The 20,360-nt window shown below is 44.1% G+C and overlaps 1 protein-coding gene across 1 annotated transcript in view; it reads right to left on the bottom strand.

The window, feature by feature from the left end:
- COQ5 (coenzyme Q5, methyltransferase) overlaps positions 1–20,337 on the bottom strand; it is a 43,756-nt gene extending 23,419 nt beyond the window's left edge. The window contains exons 1-4 of the mRNA XM_088465138.1: positions 20,130–20,337; positions 17,865–18,014; positions 13,628–13,852; positions 3,150–3,256 (exon numbers count right to left, since the gene is read on the bottom strand). Of these exons, the coding sequence (XP_088321264.1) occupies positions 3,150–3,256; positions 13,628–13,852; positions 17,865–18,014; positions 20,130–20,295 (648 nt within the window). The 5' untranslated portion in view covers positions 20,296–20,337. The remainder of the gene's footprint in view (positions 1–3,149; positions 3,257–13,627; positions 13,853–17,864; positions 18,015–20,129) is intronic.
- Between the last annotated feature and the right edge of the window lie 23 nt (positions 20,338–20,360).

Below are 20,360 nucleotides of genomic sequence, written 5' to 3'. Positions count from 1 at the left end.
TGACCACATGGAGTCATATCGTTAAGAACATTGAACAATACTTTATAATACAGTGTCCACATGAAATAAGATCCGAATGATAGTAGAAGTCCCATAAGAACATGCACCTTGTAATGATGTGATTTGGATTTGTTTAGCAGTGCATAAAAGTGTTATTAATGCTATTTCAAAACATCTTAAAATGAAGTCTCTACACAATTCAAAATTATCCTTATGGGGTTAGGTGCATTCCCACATCTAACATATGGTCACGACCTCTTCAGTCTGGCCTGTGGTGTGCACATAAGGCTAGTTTTATGTCCCTTCCCCCAAGAGCGCTTCATTGATGGGTAAATTAACAACTCATGCCATCCCATAACAATAACATTAACTAATGTCTTATAGTATGGCTAATCAGATAACCAATTATTAATTGTTGCTTGCGTATGGTGATGCGTAATTGCTATCAAAGGGTGGACTGTCGAAACCGTATAAATTGGTTGCGATCGCTTAATTGCGCACGAATCGCAACACGACATCCATTGGACGATTTGATCGTCCACGGCCATTTTATGTGAACACGCGCTCCCGCCTCATTCGCGCACGCGCAATTGCACATGCTCGCTATACATGCACACGCATCCCATGCCCCCGCAACTCGCCATATTGTGAATGGCGAGCCATGCTTCTGTGCTCACAACGGTTAAGTGCCATTTTACATTACATAAACACATAACAAAGTTAGTACAGCAATACTGTTTAAATACTGTTTTGCGTTTCAATCGCATAACCAGCTTTTAAGTATTATTGTCGGAAACCTTACCCCGACGGACAGCAGCCTTTCCTTACAGTAAACTTATATCCCATTTAACCCTAAACTGACTGAGATACGCACAATGCTATGTGTTTTAAAGGTATACAGTGAATGTTACATGTTAAATAGCAGTTATATGAAATCTGGGATTAGGAATAAGATAAATGGGTCATGAGTAGTATCTACCGATTTCCCTCTGTCTCAACAGGAATATGAAACCAACAGAATGAATATGGAAGGGATCACTATCGAGTTATGAAGACCTGCCAAGAATTATACTCTATACTGTAAAAATCACTGTACACATCCCCTGTAGAGTTGCATGCCAAATGTTAGGACAAAGGGATTTTCTAACACAGTTCAACCTCCAGTGACGTCAACCATCTACTAACCAATGAATAGCAACAACCATTGTGACTCAGTAATAAAGGGCCAATAGGGAACCCCTTTGAGTATTCAGCTTATGTTCAAAGGTAATTGTACACCTATAAATTCCTATGCAGTCTGGATCCCAAGCCCTTTTCTTTGCTTCCTTTTTCCCTGCCTGACCCTAAAGAAACACACAGCAATCCTGATGGACAGCTGTTAGTTTAGGATCCAGACTGCATGGCAAAATATTGGTAATTGTATCTTTGTCTTTATCCTGTATATAGCTGCATTGTATAGATTAAGGCTGATATACCCTTTTTACAATATAGTACCTTTGTGTGTGTTGGAACCGCAAACTGTTTCTGTGTGACAAAGTTATTTTATATTGAAATGGGAGGTATGGGCAATCTGGTCTGTGCAATCAAATCTCTCCAATATCGATGCTGTTCAAACGGTATCAATAATACATACGCGCACGCAGGTGGGGTGTGGTCCAGAGTACCCAGAAACCCCCACTGCCTGCCATTCCATCGATGCGTATCAAAGACCGGAGCTCAGACAGGCAGGAGCTGATTGGACTGCCAGGAAAGCGGGAGACTTCCCGCTGGGCTGGTCTCAATCTCGCCTCTTCAGGGCCGTCTCACCTATCCCTGACTGATTCATAAATCGTCCGGGCCGGCTGCAAAGCTTCCCGGATTTGCTTTCGCTTTGGAACGCAAACTGGAAGCTGCTCATCTGCTCCGGGAGCAGAGCAGCCTGCCTGGCTCAGCATATGCACAGTGCCTCATGGGAGTTGTAGTGTTCTTTTTATTCCATGGAGTGCTATAATGTGGTTTGGGAAACTCTTTTTCCCAGTATGCTCCGGGACTCGGCAGCTTGCAAGAGCTGGCACATGCTGTAACAGGAAGAAGTGTCAGGGAGCTGCCAATCTCACTACACAAAAGGAGATGACCTGATATGCACAGCCCTTTTTATGCAAGTCTTCTGGTCAGGAGCACTTTAGTAAATGTGATTACAACACACTCAACTCAGCTACGTCCTGCTCTGCTACATCTATCACCCTCTACTACACATTATCCTCCTCTACTATAGCTATCACCATCTGTTACACACTATCCTCTGCTACAATACCCTCTGTTACACACTATCCTCCTCTGCTACATCTATTACCCTCTGTTACACACTATCCTCCTCTGCTACATCACTCTGTTACACACTATCCTCCTCTGCTACATCTATCACCGTTTGTTACACACTATCCTCCTCTGCTACATCACTCTGTTACACACTATCCTCTTCTGCTACATCTATCACCCTTTGTTACACACTATCCTCCTCTTCTATATCTTTCACATTCTGCTATATCTATAGGCCCCATAGACCTAAACTACCCATTGGCCCTAGGGGCATACACTCCCCACCCTATCTTTTGGCTACCTAGACACAGTACCCCCCCACCCCCAGGGACATACACTGCCCACCATACCCCCTCCCAGGTTTTATTTTTTTTCCTGTGGGGGTCAATGAATTTTATTATTTTCCTGTGCATTCCTGTTTTGTTTTTTACCATTGTGGCCAATATGTTTTTTTTCCTGTGGGGGCCAAAGTGGTGTTTTCTGTAGGGGCCAATGTGTTTGTTTTTATTCTGTGGGGACCAATGTGTGTGTTTTTTTCTTGTGGGGGCATTTGTGTTTATTTTTTTCCTATTGAGGTTAATGTGTGCTGGCGGGGGGATACTATAAGTCATAAAAAAGTTCAGCGACCATATATTATTGTGGTTAGAAGTTTTTTCATTGGTTCTGTATTTGGAAACCCCCCTTTCAAAATCCTGCCACTGATATATACATACTTAAGGTGTATTTCTTACATGTTGCTTGTGGACAAAAAAAACCCAAAACAAATAAAACAGCCATCATACAAACAGAAGCAACAGATACAGAATTTCAAAAGCATTCAGAGTGCACCACTACTTTTTGTAACTACTCACCTTGTCTATATGGGTTACATTTCGGATTCCAAAGGCAATGGTATAAAAATCGAATTTCTCATCAGCAAAGGGCAACTCTTCTGCATCGCCGGCTACCCAGGATAGCCCTTAGTATGATAAAAACACCACTTAAAGGACTCACCTACACAACAATTTTGTTAATTGTTTCAGTAATGAAAAATTGTGTGTCCTTTCTGTCTCTCTTCCTTTTTATGTTTTTGTGAAAATTCAATAAAAATTAATGATGAAAAAAAATAAATAAAAATAACCTTCAAATCACCTTTCAAAATTAACAATGTAAATATTATATATATGTATATATATATATATATATATATATATATATATATATATATATATATATATATATATATATATATTTATTTCTTATTCTAGGCATGCACAGTAATATTAAAAGTTCATTACAACTAATTAACATAAGAGTGCTCCAAAAAGGTTTATGCTTTTGCCTTTGGCAATCTCTAGATCCAGTGATAACCCATATTGCTTGCTTGTAAACTTTTTCTATACATAGAGTATCAGTAGGACACCCACGGCTGTTACCTAACACTTCCAAGAATTCCAGAAAAACACATTTCTTCTGTCTCTTTTCTTGAAAGACCTATGACAAGATCAGTAATGTTCCCCCCTACTCACACGGAATTTGCACTGTGCACAAAGAGAGGAAAGTTGTACCGTGCACAGGAAGAGAGAATTGTGCACACAAATAGAGAGAGGAATTACACTGTGCACAAGGAGAAAGAGAGAGAAGTTGAAATGTGCATATAGACAAAAAGAGAAAGAAGTTGCATAGTCAGTCTGTGATCGACTTCCTTTCTGCCACCACATGAGACATTTCTCAACAACCCCATGGAGGCAGCTTGGCCCTAGCGGGTAGGAAATATATGAAAACCATATACACAATGAGAGTTATGGTAAGAACTTACCTTTGTTAACTCTCTTTCTTCGAAGTCCATAGGGTCCACAGGGAGACATTGGGGTGTAGGTGATGGAACTGAATTGTCATGATCCAGTGCAAGAATTCCTCTGTGGAGGACGGTGAGCCGAGGGGTTTGGGTGACTAGGGGAGTGACTAGACTAGGTCTCCTAGTTGCGGCCAAACCCAGGTTTGGCTAGACCTGCCCAGAGGCGCGGAGTCTAACTCACTTGGTGGTTTGCTCCAGTGACCCCTCCAATTGGGATTTGGTTTTCAGCTGCACCAAGTGAGCAGGTCGCGGCCCTCTGGACAGGTACCTGGGAATGGCAGAAGACCGGAAACTATAATGAATGCAATATGACTGGAGGTGAATGGAATGAATGAACTCTGGAAATGGAACTGAATGCTATAACACAGGCAATGACTGGAAACAGTTAAGTATGCAGAAAAACACAGACATATACTGGGGATTGCAAAGGCAAGAGCAGAGAGGACTCAGGGAATATATGGGAATGCTAGAAATGATTGGAGCTGATTACCAGAGACAAGACACTGAGCAAAGAACACAGACATATACTGGGGATTTCATATGTGAAACAAAAGAAAGTAAAGAAGACTCTTTGTTTGGGGGCACACTTATTCTAATGTTTTAAATTAAAACATAACTTTTAATACACCTCTATCCTAAAAAATAAATTTGAAATACATATATTAAAAAGATAATTAAACACTAAACCGCATTCCAGTCCTCACCGAGCTCAGACACGATATTCATATATTGCATAATGACAGACTATAATAGTAAATCTCCTAATTTGTGCATGAAAATAGCTAGGATTTGATATGCAGAATCTTACTTAGAACAAATCAAAATATTCATCAACAAAAACATACATGGGATAAATAAACGGGACTATTCTAAAACATTTAGCAGGGAACTGCAGTAATATTAATGAACAAGCCCTGCATGTCTCACTTGTTCCAAAAGATTAGCATATAGTCAGTCATGAAAAGCACATGTATGAAATAGGAATAGGGATCTGCTTCTGATTATTTGTCCGTCGACATTGAATCAGTGAGAGTCCAGTACTCCAATATATGTGATAGATTAGTACCCTGTATCTGCTGTCAGCTCCAAGACGCGGAGCTGATGAGAGTACAGAAAGAAAAGTACAGTAATAGTGATGGTAACAATAAGATATGAATTCAATCCTATCCTGGAATGAGTTTTATAGAGAATAATCTCCCTAATGGAGACCTAAAATCTGGGTGACCGTGACCAAGCCTAAGGGGTGAAACGCGCGTTGGTCCACAGGGATTCCGGCTTTTGCGCAACCCGGTTCCTTAGTAATATAGCTAACCACCATTAATAGAAGAAACAGGTATTTACCTTTACCTTACTTTTTTCTCTATTTCTCCCTAGAGGTAGTGAGGGTTATCCTCACCAAGGGAATCAATTCCCCATACTTCATTTAGAGGAGTTATAGACTTTCCCTCCAAGTACCTCCTTCTAGACACTTTTTCTGAGGTATTCACTGCCTATGGGCAAATACCTAGTCAGGGTCATAGAGGACTGGAACAGAGGAGTTTCCTTTTCCTTTTTCCTTTTCATCTCGTCACTTTTTTTGTATATAACATCAATCTTCTTTTCATCTCAATAATTATAAAGAGGTATGTAACAATTACAAAAGAAGTAATGAACAACTGTTAAATGGTATGGAAATATATATGGCTATAAATTAATTATCGTTTATTTATTATCATCACCCAGATTTTAGGTCTCCATTAGGGAGATTATTCTCTATAAAACTCATTCCAGGATAGGATTGAATTCATATCTTATTGTTACCATCACTATTACTGTACTTTTCTTTCTGTACTCTCATCAGCTCCGTGTCTTGGAGCGGACAGCAGATACAGGGTACTAATCTATCACATATATTGGAGTACAGGACTCTCACTGATTATTCAATGTCGACGGACAAATAATCAGAAGCAGATCCCTATTTCATACATGTGCTTTTCATGACTGACTATATGCTAATCTTTTGGAACAAGTGAGACATGCAGGGCTTGTTCATTAATATTACTGCAGTTCCCTGCTAAATGTTTTAGAATAGTCCCGTTTATTTATCCCATGTATGTTTTTGTTGATGAATATTTTGATTTGTTCTAAGTAAGATTCTGCATATCAAATCCTAGCTATTTTCATGCACAAATTAGGAGATTTACTATTATAGTCTGTCATTATGCAATATATGAATATCCTTTCTGAGCTCGGTGAGGACTGGAATGCGGTTTAGTGTTTAATTATCTTTTTAATATATGTATTTCAAATTTATTTTTTAGGATAGAGGTGTATTAAAATTTATGTTTTAATTTAAAACATTAGAATAAGGGTGCCCCCAAACAAAGAGTCTTCTTTACTTTCTTTTGTTTCACATATGATATCTTCTGACTTATGGGGAGCACCGCCGAATCTACATATTAAATAGGTATGAAATAAGGGCTTGATTGCTATTAATTTACCACAATTGACTCATATTATTGGTTACTAAAAACGTCTTTTCATTAAAAAAAATTTTGTGAACATACCTGTGCACTGACCATCCCCAATATATGATATACTGGGGATTGCAAAGGCAAGAGCAGAGAGGACTCAGTGAATATATGGGAATGCTAGAAATGATTGGAGCTGATTACCAGAGACAAGACGCTGAGCAAAGAACACAGACATATACTGGAGATTGCACAGACAAGAGCAGAGTGGACTCAGGGAATATATGGAAATGCTGGAAATGATTGGCAGAGACAAGACACAAAGAGAAGTCAGGCATACACTAGGAGAGTGCTAAATGCAAGTGCAGATTTGCACTGACAAGACACAGGGCAGATTGACACAGATATGTGCTGGGAGGTCCAACTGTGGGCTAATTAATACCAGCATGTAATCTGACACCTCAGTGACACAAGGAAGCTGCAATACTAGCAGCACATATACAAAGACACACAGACATAGAAAACAAAACAGTCTGGATACTGGGAGAGAACTACTCTCAGACTAAGAATAGCTTGGAAGCTAATACTGAAAACTGGAGAACTGTGAACAGGCTGAAGTAACTCTCTGAAAGATTAGCACAGAGCAACGCTGGTATCACTGGAACAGAGAAGAAGAAGTTGAACAGCAACTTCCTGGAGTTCTGGAGGCGGATTTATACCCAGGGGTAGCAGATTACTGGAGCACAGCATCAGCTGACTGAAATCATGCTACCATAGGTTAGGAGTACTGTCACATGAGAAGAACTGTCATGGCGGCACCCATGATGGGAACTCCGATCCCCAGCACACACAGCCGATCATGGAAGCTCGCAAAAAGCACCCAGGGCAGAATATTCAGCCCCACATCCATCATTGCACCAGACGTCTGACCGCAAGGAAGTCAGGGGAAGCCGGCAAGGAGGTGAGAGAGGCCGATCCTAGGCTGAACCCTGACATGAATCTGGGCACCACGCAGTTAATGCTTTCAGCTCCCAGAATGCACTGGGTCCACTCTCACTATACCCCGCCCCCAAACCACCTCAGTTCGTAATAAGTCAAAGGCCAGAGGAGGATAAGAGAGAAGGAAGACTGGGTACACTCAAGAATCACATTCTCACACAGAAGGAGACGGAAAACTGGTGACCAGCAACATAGCCCATATGAAGCCAGGTGCGTCAGGGCGAGTGCCCTGTGGACTCTATAGACTTTGAAGAATGAGAGTTAACAAAAGTAAGTTCTTACCATAACTCATTTTTTTCTTCAGGGTCCATAGGCTCCACATGGAGACCTTGGTGATGTCTCAAAGCAGTCCTTTTAAAGGGTGGCGACACTCCTGCGCTGAGATGAGAATCCGGCGCCCAAAGGAAGTATCCTGAGAGGCGAAGGTATCAAAGGCATAGAACCTTAGAAAGGTCTGGTCAGAAGACAAAGTGGCTGCCTTACACAGCTGAACAGCCGAGACGCCATGGCGAGTGGCTCACATGGGACCCACGGACCGAGTAGAATAAGCATTAACAGAAGCCGGAACAGGCAGGCCAAGCTGCGTGTAAGCCACTGAGATTCATACAAAGCCATCTAGCTAAAGTTTGTTTATTGGCTGGCCATCCCTTCTTGTGAAATCCATAGAGCACAAATAAGGAGTCTGATTTCCGAAGGGAACTGGTACGGTCTACATAGATCCTGAGGGCGCATACCCCATCCGCTTGAAGGAAGGTCAGGACTCTGGATATCCTAAACACCTGGGGGTCGTAATTTCTAGGACGACACCACTGGAAACATGCCACACTCAGTGCGTAAGCCGGCTTCTGCTAGGATGTACCACATTAAGCATCGTGTTGACTTAGGAGGGATGTCTCAAGAGCCACGCCGTCAAAGACAGACGATCCAGGTCCTGGTAAAGGCAAGGACTCTGAGACAACAGGTCCAGACGTTGAGTCAATAGGAACGGAGTGTCGATGGAGAGACTCCAAAGATCTGAGTACCAATGTTGCCTGGGTCAGGCCAGAGCCAACAGCAGGACTGTGCCTCCGTCTTCTTTGAACTTCTGAAGAACTCGAGGAAAAGGGAGACTGGAGGAAACAGGTACGCAAACTGGAAGGTCCACTTCACTGACAGAGCATCTCTTGTTCCGGACCCGTACACTGGTAAATTGTGATTGTGTCGGGAGGCCCCATTTGTTCACTAGGAGTTGAAATACCTCTTGGTGAAGAGACCATTCCCCTGGATGCACGTCGTGATGGCTGAGGAAGTCTGCTTCCCAATTGAGAACTCCCAGAATGAACACTGATGAAATGGCCGGGAGGTGACATTCTGCCCATGTCAGAATGCGTGACACTTCTGTCATTGCTGCCTGACTTCGAGTACCTCCTTGATGGTTGATGTAAGCCACTGTTGTGGCATTGTCGGACTGAACCTGTACAGGTCTTCCGTGAAGTATGTGCTGGGCCATGTTGAGGGCACTGTAGACAGCTCGAAGTTCCAATATGTTGATTGGCAAGGTTGATTCAACCGATGTCCAACGGTCCGGAAAGGAGTGCGAACCGATCATTGCGCCCCAGTCCTGGAGACTGGCGTCCGTTGTTAGGAATTCCCAGTCCAGGATCCAAAAGGGGCAACCCTTGGTTAGATGAGATGTCTGTAGCAACCAAGAAAGAGACAGACGCACCTCTGGAGAGAGCACCATCATCTGAACTTTGATCCGATTGGGTACCCCGTTCCACCTGGAGCGGATCAGCCTTTGCAAAGGCCTGGAATGGAACTAAGCAAATTCCACCATGTCGAAGGTGGACACCATGGATCCCAGAATCTGAAATGCTGAGTGGATCGACACTCTGCGACTGTGGAGACATCTGCACACTCGTAGTTGAAGTTTGGAGATCTTGTCTGATGTCAGAAAGATTCTCTGATCCGGAGAATCCAGCAGGGCTCCCAGATGAATCATTCTTTGTGAGGGATTCAGGGAGGACTTTTTCCAGTTAATTAACCATCAGTGCTTGTGCAGGAAAGCAATGGTTAACTACAGATGGCGGTGAAGCACTTCTGGGGATCCTGCTAGGAGCAGGAGGTAGTCCAGATATGGTAACAGTCGGACACCCTGACCACGTAGGTGGGCCTCCATGACAGCCATAATTTTGGTAAACACCCATGGAGCTGTGGATAGTCCAAAGGGCAGAGCCTGAAATTGGAAGTCTTGCGGTAGTATAGCAAACCGGAGACGCTTAGAGGGCTTACTGGGTAAGGGGTTTTCACCTTGCAACATGGTTTGAAAGGCATTAGATGTAGCCATTAGACTCCGCACAGAGTTAGAGAGTATGTCTACCCATGGTGAGGGCACAGGAGGTACCTGTATCGCCCTGGTGTGGCAACCCCAAAGGGGGAATGACAGCCAGAACCGCTAGGCGGTGCGCAATAGTGGCCAGAACCTGAAAAAATTAATCCCAGGGGGGCTCTAGTACAGGCACTGGGTTGTCTGATGGGCCTGATGGAGTATAACATATACTATATAACCCATCTAGTATCAAATCCTCCTCACTTAAGCCTACAGCACATCATTTGCCTGATAGCAGTATGGGTGCATATGCCCGATTGTTACTCCTGCCTTTGCTAGACATAGCTGCAGAGTAATGTGGCACACAATATAGCACTGGGTATAATGCAACTACCGTGTTTGTAGGATACTAGTAGGAATGCAATATACTGGTCCTGTCTTATGCTTGGGTAAGCTGCAGGTGCACGCAGCCCAAATATGGCACAGTGCAACGACCAATTGTATGTGACAAATCTCACAAATACTTAGGGCCTTCAGGCCCGCTCGCTAGATGCGGCCGCTTGCTCCCAGCTTATGGAAATTCAGATAAGTGACGTCGAGGCAGGTGCTCGCACGGCAAGGCATAAGCACACCCACTATGTCTTGGCGAGCGATCACTTTGTGTTTTCAGACACCCACCAGCCTGTCTTTAGCCGCCCACTAGCGGACGTCATCTCCAGAAAGAATATACATCCATCGGTACATCGGGTTCCATCGGATCTGACCGCAGCGCTTGTGGTTAACTGTACCCTACCGCAAGCACTGCGAGCACTTCAGTGTATAATTTAACCAGGTGACGTGTACTATGATGCTGCCGGTCAATTATGTACGCCTCTGAAACGGCGTTTAAACACTGAGGCATGCCTGCGTCCGCAACTCAAGTCCCGTTACTACTGCAGTGCCACCACCCACAATCAGCCTCTCCAGTCACTCATTCCTCTGCGTTGTCTTTACAGGCGAGCGAGCGCATCCCGATCGCTCGTACTAGTTTGCGCACTGCGAACTATACACATGGGCACATTTGTAAACATCGCCAGCAACGAGCGATCAGGTCTGAATCAGGTCCTTAGTTCTATATATGTGAGGTACAGGATAACCCCTGAATACACCTTTATGTTAGGGTAAAGTCAGAAAAAAGGGAAAGATATATGCTGACAGTAGAATAGAAAACAGACAGGCACCGCTAGCATTAGTCACATACAATGCAGAAATAACATATAACTGCAAATTGGCACTACAGTCAACTACACAGACTCAGTATCTGGTAGGCTATAGCGCTACATACGCTGACACCAGGGAGAGGTATGTAGGGGGACCGGATCCTGCATGTACCTGTGAGTGCTGTGGCTGTGCCTTAGAGAAAATGGCCGCCGGAGACCTCGGAGGTAGCGTGGTCAGAGGAGAAGAGTAGCTCAAGGAAGCGAGACCTCTGTGGAATGGCACCCTGAGCTGAGGGGAGGGGCCGCTTTAATGGGGAAGCTGACCTCCCCTTGCCGATTTTTTACCTACCGGGACGCTGGTTCCCGCACCATGTGTACCCTGGTGGTACGGTGGGTCATGGTGGCTGGAGCCTGCGTCCACACTCTGCACCTCCGGTCTGTCCCGAGACCGGAGGTATGACTGCTGCAGCGCAGGTGACCTCAAGCGATAACAAGCTCTTACCTGTCCTCTGGCGTCCGGGTTGCAGTCTGGGTCCGTCCACAGAGCCGGCTAGCAGGGACCCCGGGATGCTCGCCGAGTTCTCCAGATCTGTACTGGCGTCGCAGCACCGGAGAGGTGACGGAGTGGCAGTGCTGACGTCCCACGGACAGTCTGCTGCTGCGCACTCTAAGTTATTAAGAAAAAAAATTAAATCATAAAATAAAAAGCTTTAGGGCTGCTGAAGCAGCCCCCCGGGTAATGGTGACTGACTCCAGCCGGGTACCAACGAAACTGAGGTGCCTCTGGCTCGGGGGCGGGGTGTAGGGAGAGTGGACCCAGTGCATCCTGGGAGCTGAAAGCTGCCCGAATTCAGTTCCATCACCTACATCCCTGTGGAGCCTATGGGCTCTGAAGAAGAAAGTAGCTTTCAGGTAAATCCACCCCTGTATTTAAAATACTCTGGACCTGATTCAGAGGTGCATGCATTGTTGATGACGCACGCTGTGCATATGTCCGAGCCACACTGCGCATGCGTCCCAATGATGCTTTTGCACAATCTGTCGTTCTGATGCGTCGGAATCTGCCAAAACGTGCATAATAGCATCTAGTGTGTAGGTACCTTGTCGAAGTCGGATAATTGGACAGAATCTGTTTAAAATTAAATCTGCACGACGCCATTTTGCGACTGGCCGCCTAGCGCCATTTTAGCAAATCTCACCCATTATAAGTAGATACGGCGATGCTATTATTTAGCGTCATGCGATTCCCACGCAATAGAAAGATGTTAAAAGTCCTCATTATATAAATACAGATACAGTTACTAAAACATATAATATGATCAACCCTGCAAAACACGTACCACGGTGTACTCCACAAAACACGTAGTCGCACAACGCTAACTAGCGTCTTTTCTCAATACCCCAATACTTACACACTGCACAACTTATATGTAGCAAGCTTAGACTGTATGTAAACTAGTTGTAATTCTTAGATCCTCCTTGCTGCAGTGGTCTAAGCTATGTAATGTACTGCTGCAGGCTAGTAGAGAGGACAGCAAGGACTGACTCAGTACCTTCTACATCAGGGGTGGCCGCACCTTTGTGACCTGAGATCTAGTTTTTGTTCACTTACATAACGGTGATCTACCAGCGTCAATGCATTGAACCTTAATGCACTGAGGGCCACCATCGGGGGGGGGGGGGGGGGGGGGGGGGACTGCCGGGACTATAGTCCCGGGCAGAAAGGAGGCCTGGGTGGCAGTGGAGAGCATAAGCACTGCCTGCATTTTCAAGTTGGTGCTGGCCACAAGCCAGTCATAGCTCGCGGACCAGCAGCCAGTCAGGAGCAGTTGCAGCGGCAGCTCCTGATTGACTCGTGCCCGGCGCAGAATTCAAAATGCCTGCTGCCACCTAGGCCCCTCTCTCTGTCCGTGTGAGTGGCATGTCTGGAGCAGGAGCAGGAGTACGGCAACCGCCTGCCAGCAGGGGAGGCTGTGTTGGGAAGAGAGCAGCCGGAGAGGGAGAAAGCAGCAACGGCAAATGAGAAGCTACCTACAGCCGCTATCGCATGTTGGTGAAGTACTGCTCGGACGGCAGGAGACGTTGCGAGGGATTCCACTTCATATACAGATATTCCTGTGGTGGACTCCCGCTCTCACATCCTCTCTCTGCTCTCATACCCTCACCCTGCACTCTTGCTCTGCTCTCACACCCACACATACCTCCCAACTGTCCGACATTCAACGGGGCAGTCCCATTTTTCTGGGACTGTTCCACCCGTTGGGGGGAGCAAAAACCGCAGCTCTGCATAGCAGAGTAGCAGGCAAGCAGGAGTATAATAGATGCTGTGCGTATTTGTATTGTATAGATAGACTAAATACGAGTCTATATTAATTGCTAAAACGCCCTTCTACAACGCCCTGGGTCGGCAGTCAGAGGCTGGGGGGGGGGGGGGACATCTCTGGGAGGTCAAACATGGCAGATTAGGAATGGCTATGTTGACTGTTTTTATTACAAAAAAAAAAAAAGCAGCATTTTCCATTTAATTAATGCTCACCTTCAGAATAACCCAGCCGTGATGACCTCTGCTTCCCAACCTTCAGCATCTCCTTATTTATATCACATACAACAGCCTTAGAACCCATCAATGATCCTTGCTGCTCCTGGCTGTAAGACCTTGCGATGTCTGACCAAGACAGATTTTGCTGCCATTTCAGTTCATTACGAATTAATTTTTCCCTCTGTGCACCGATATAATTAACAAAGCGAAAAGCAACGTCTCCTGTAAAACAAAATGTGTTTATCAAGTGTAAGCAATTAATGTAAATGAACTTAAAATGCATTATTCACCTCTGTCATAGAGTGTGTAATGGGGGGGACAGTTCTAATAGCTGTGGGAACGAGGGGCTAAGTTTACCAACAGTGCTCCTTTAATAAAATTTATTTGAACTTACTATATTTGATTTAAAAAAAAAAAAAAAAAAAAAGTACCAATGTACACCAGAGGATTTTATTTTTTTTGCAAGTGAAATTTTATAAAATTTTCAATTGACAGACACATAGAAAATACAATACACCCTTACACTGTAAAAAATATCCAATATAGATAAATCTAAACAAAATCTAACAATAGTCATATAGATATCTATTAAAATATATACCGTATATACTCGAGTATAAGCCGAGTTTTTCAGCACATTTTTTGTGCTGAAAAATCACCCCCTCGGCTTATACTCGAGTCATGCCCGCATGGTACGCTGCTGAGTAGCGTACCATGCGGGCCGCGGTGCAGACTGTGTCACTGTGACACAGCCTGCACCGCGTGTGTAGCGCTGACCGGACGGAGTTCGGTCAGCACTACACACTGCTAAACACGGCAGCTATGTGTTTGGTGTAATCAGCAGCCGCTGAGAGTCTGTCAGACTCTCGGCGGCTACTGCTGCTCCCACTGCGGGAGCCATCTTCCGGCTCCCGCAGTGGGTAATGGGAGAGACGTCGTCATGACGACGTCTCTCCCATTATGCAAAGCGGCGGAGGCGTCTGTAGCAGCGTCGGGACCAGGAGCGGGGTTACAGGTAAGTGTTTTTTTTTTACATTTCTTTCTACTGGGGGGGCTACTACCGGGGGGTACTACCAGGGGGGGATATCGCTACTGGGGGCACTACCAGAGGGGGGGATTAATAATGGGGGAACTACCAGGGGGGGATGTTGCTACTGGGGGCACTACCAGGGAGGGGGGGAATACTGGGGGCACTACCAGGGGGGGATATTGCTACTGGGGGCACTACCAGGGGGGGATATTGCTACTGGGGGCACTACCAGGGGGGGATATTGCTACTGGGGGCACTACGAGGGGGGGAGATTACTACTGGGGGCACTACCAGGGGGGGATTACTACTGGGGGCACTACCAGGGGGGGATTACTACTCGGGACAGTACCAGAGGGGGGATTCCTACCAGTAGCTGCTGCATTTCCCACCCTAGTCAATAAGTTTTCCCAGTTTTTTGTGGTAAAATTAGGTACCTCGGCTTATATTCGGGTCGACTTATACTCGAGTATATACGGTAATATAACAATATGACACATGGCTAATTAGCAAAATGAAAAATACAATGAAATATAAACAAAAGTAAAAACAATCAAAGAATAACAAAGGGAAAAGGAAACAAGGAGAAACAAAGAAAGAAACTGACAGGAAATAGAGAGAAAGGAAAGAGGGAAGGGGGCCCCATTAAATCAATAGCCTAGAAGCAAACCTCCTAGAGGAAGATAGGATCTATGACAGACATGCAAGAAATTTATATCAGTTGGACTCACAAAATTCCCATCAATAAAACCAAATTGCTGAATATATTTTATACTTATCAAGAGAGACCATAATAATATCATCCATTGTCCTATATAGTTCTATCCTCTGAAACCAGTCAACAAGGGTAGGGGAGATAGATTTCCACCACACAGGAATCACAGCCTTAGCCGCACCGTTAAAATATTTCAAAAGTGACTTTTTGTATACAGATAAAGGTCTATAAAGTAGGTTCAAAAGCCAAACTTCAGGTTTATCTAGGACATCACTATTTCATGTGCGACCGAAATCACCCCATCCCAGAACATCTTCAAGACCGGACAGAACCACCATATGTGAAGGAGAGTTCCCATGTCTGTACCAGATCTCTAACACTCCAGGATACATCTAATGGAGCGTACACATGGTCAGATTTGTCAGACTTGTCAGATTTGTCAGATGAACGACTGAACGATTGAACGATTTGAACGATTTTTCCAAAGTTTTGAACGATTGAACGATTTTTGACTGCATTAAAATGAATGGAATCGTCCAAGTCTGACTGCAAACCCATCAGATGTCAAATATCGTTATCTGACAAACGGGAACGCGCATCGTTGATCGTCCATCGTTCAGGCATGTCAGATATGTCAGATTTTCCTTCAGATATGAACGACTGAACGATTTTTAAATCGTTATCGTTCATATCTGAAGGAAAAATCTGACCGTGTGTATGCACCATTAGACAACATGGACAGACAGCGATACCATCTAGAAATACCTTTAAAATTAGTCTCAATGGTTAATATACTGGTGGAACTACTCCAAGACTTTTCAAAGATAGAGTGCCATTGGTTGTCTCTAATGTCCAAACCGAGATCTCTCTCCCATTTTTTAGTAAATCCTGGTAATGTTAAAAAGCGGTTCTCAATTAAGACTTTATAAATGATAGATAGTACATGAGAGGGAAAAGACTGCAACATAACCAGTTGCTCAAAGAGCAACAAGCTACGAGACTCTGCAGAGACAAGTTCTCTTGATTGAAGGAAGTGTTTTATTTGGAGATAACGCCAAATCTCAATATTAGACAAGCTCCAATTAGCTTGAATATCAGTAAAAAAACATCACAACAAGAGGACCATACAACTGGCCCTCTCGTGAAATGCCTGCTTGTGATCAATATTTGAAAGGCCGACTCGAATTACCCAGAGAGAATGCAGGATTATCAAGTAACGGAGTTAAAGGGGAATAAGTTGAGGAAACACATTCCAAACCCCTAATTCGCTTCCATACCATTGATGTGGGGCCCAAAGTCGGATGAGAAATGGTAGGCAAACGCGATAGCCAAGGCAAAACAAATAAGGGGGATGTAGAGAAGAACCCTCAATAGTCACCCATTGTTTAGTTGATCCTGCCCTAGACCAATTTAAATTTCTACTAAGCATAACCGCTTCATAATAAGTACTAAAATGAGGGAGTTGGAATCCACCTAGGTGGCATCTTCTAAACAAAACATCATGTTTAAACCCACCCCACACAAATTTTCTAACCACACTATGAAGATCTGTAATCCAGCTATATGGGATCGGCACTGGTAAATTTTGCAATAGATAAAGTACATGGGGCAAGATATTTCTTTTAATTACATTAATCCTCCCAAACAAAAAGATGCCCCTGCTTGCCCATGAGATAAGGTCCTGTCGGATTTTTGCAAGGATAGGAACAAAGCTAAGTAAGTACACCTTAGAAAGGTATCTGGGAAGATGAATGCCTAAATATTTGAAATGTGAGAGATGCCATTAAATGGGAAGGCCTGTTGCAAACCAGTGAGCACAGTAGGAGAAATGGTAAAGTTCATAGCTACTAATTTAGAGTAATTAATTAATTTTAAAAAAAGGATAATTCACCAAAAATGTGGAATTCCATTATGGACCTGGCCACACCCCTACTGGCATCTAGCTCTGCCATCAGACTTAAGCTGGGTACACACTGGGCGCTAGATCAGCCGTTCAGTCGAACTGCCGATATATTGGGAGCGCGTTGGCGGGTGTGTACTCCCGATATATCTGCAGATGGCCGATATATCTTCAGATATATTGGCGCATCTTGTTGTGTGTATGGGCGATCGGCCGATCGCCCGTACACTTGCTGCAGGGACTGCACGTGATTGACATCTCAGCTGGGCAGGCAAATTCAAATGTCCGCCCAGTTGTGACGTTAGCACTGACAGGTCGAGCGGCCGATAGGTAAGTTTGTATATCTTACCTGATCAGCCACACTGTCAGCACAACGGCGGGTCGGCAGAGAGATCTACCAGGTGTGTAGCCACCTTTACTAACACTTATTTTATTTAAATAAATATTTACATCAAATAGGTGCAAAGCGGAACAGAAAATAGGGTAACTGTGCCTTTAAATGAACACTTGATTCAAATAGGATGTTATATGAATTGATACAGTAAGTGTTACCTCATTGTAAAACTAAGTACTTGGAAAAACAACCAGCTACCTGTTCCTCCTGCTACATCTAGTAGCTGAGTACCCGGTGTTGGGTTCATGAGGCGTACCAGCCAGTCCTTCCACAGCCGATGCACTCCTAGGCTCATGGAGTCATTCATTACATCATATTTCTGAGCAACACTCTCAAATACACGATACACTAAAAAAAATAATAGAAAGACATAATTAGAATATGAACCTTTATACTTATGTCACACATTTACTGCTATCCAACAAAGTCATTATAGGATTCTCATTTAAAAGAGAATAAGAAGCAATAATAAAAATCTTCCATGTCATCTTACAAATGTCAAAATATACAGGCATGGGGTGGGGTGTGTGATTAATACCAGAGCATAAAGATGTGGCCAGTGGTGCCTCTAAGAGGGACATTTTGTGGGCAGAGTGGGAGCAGAGTGCCCATATGGTTCTATGACTGCCAGTATGCTATTAAGATCCAGCCTGTAGCAGACCAGTGGAATGGAGTGACGTATTTGAAGTAGTTCTGCCAGCCAAAGAAGCGAAGTCCCATGGGGCTGGGGCCTCTACTCATATGTTGTATACTACAATCAGTGACTACTTTCTTATTCACAAATATTCCAACTTCCTTTTTAAACCATACCCCCCTCCCCCCAACTGCCATCCCACCCCCGGGGAAGGTTAAGGGAGAACTCAGCTCCACTGCTCTGCATAGCATAAGATTATGATGCTCATAGGCTGAACATCATCTATCTATGTAGCCAAAACAAATGATCGTACCAAATCAACAATATGTATACTTTGTGCATATAGTAATTATTGCAACTTATTTTATTAGATATTAATAGGATTTTATGAAATAAGACCCAGTTATCACTTCCATAATTTGTCTATTGTTATCAGTAGATGGCAAAAAACTGATTGGGACGCCAGGGGGAGGGTCCCCATTCACAACTGCCAGAATTCTACCTATGCTATATGCATGCAGTATATTAGGACTGCTTGTTTCCGCACGGGGTGCAGCCCTTCCGGTGCACATGCTGCGCCCCCTAACCAGTGCTCCGACTCCACCGAGTGCTCAGTTACTGAGCACTTCTGCTCTGCCGCTTGCCTCCTTTAGTTCACGCACTGTTTAACTGCACGTGTTCCTTCCTTCTCCCCCAGTGTGTATATCTCAATACCCCCCCCGCCCCCCCAGGGACAATGAAAGTTGTAGGTGCAAACTGCACATGCAAAGAAGCCTATTTAAAAAAAAAAAAAAAAAAAACACACCATAAGGCTGGGTAAACATTAGATTATGTGCTAACTACGTGATGATCGTCCAGATTTCCCTTCATCCCCAGAACTATATAAAGTGTGCACACTGTGCACTCCTCCAAACGACATATCTTGCATCGTTTTGCTGTTAGATCGATAAGATACAATGTTATCATAGCCCCTGGTCGTCCAGTTGAGCATACACATTTCACGATTTGAACAAAATCGCTAAAGATATCTTCTCATCTGCCATGCATGTACAGATCAGAAGATGTGGGGAACATTGCAAGGGAGCGCGCAATAGTGCGTACACATTAGACGATGTGGAAGATTTGGCATTTAAATTCAGCTCAACACTACAAATCGTCCAATTTACAGTCTAGTGTACCCAGCCTAACTGCAATACCCAAGTAATAACTTGCCTATGGTCCTCTGAGGTTTTAATCCAGCTATGATTTGATATGACTGTCATTTTTCTTAACTGCCCTCATACAAATCATTGGGACAGATGTACCATGCTTTATAAAGTGATACATTTGAGAGTGATAAACTGCCAACCAATCAGCTCCTTGCTGTCATTTTTCAAACACAGCCTGTAACATGACAGGAGCTGAGTGGATGGTAGATTATCATTCTCTAATGTATCACTTTCCAGAGTTTAGTACATCTCTCCCATAATCTTCTTTTCAGAATCTTTCTGGAGACTCACAAACTATGGTAGACAGACAGGCAGGCAGACACACCTCTCAACATGTCATGTGATGGCAGAGAGGGGAGGAGGAAAGGGAAGATTGTACAAATTGCACAGAGCAAATAAAGCACAGACTCAGAGGAGCATTTTCCAAAGCACCTCTGTGCACTTCATGTGACTGTGGCTACCATGGTAAGCACATGACTGTGCTGTAATATAAATCATTAAGCAGAAGAAACAAACCAAGGAAATAATGCTGTGTGAAAATAAATTAGTTTAAAATAATATAAGCTTAACCACTCAGCTCATAACATAAGGACATATCACTGTCATACATCAGTTCTTTACCTCTCTCTCCCTTCTCCTCTTCAGACACAGTCTGGAAGCCGAAATGAGTCTCCTTGCCGGAGCTCTGTGTGTAATGAAAGTGCTGGCACCCAGACCTGCCTCTCTTCCATGAGGACAGAGCAGAAGGCAAACAGCAGCGGGAGACTCTTCTTATGGGCGCCGCCATCTTAACATACAAGCTCAAGCACTACTGACCTTTCATTACAGGACCAGCGCTCACTGGGTTAGGCC

Source organism: Taudactylus pleione, unplaced genomic scaffold, assembly GCF_031769625.1.
Source record: "Taudactylus pleione unplaced genomic scaffold, aTauple2 ptg000062l, whole genome shotgun sequence".
Lineage (NCBI taxonomy): Eukaryota > Metazoa > Chordata > Amphibia > Anura > Myobatrachidae > Taudactylus > Taudactylus pleione.
Note: the sequence above shows the minus strand (reverse complement) of the source record. Positions and strands in the feature narration are given on the sequence as shown.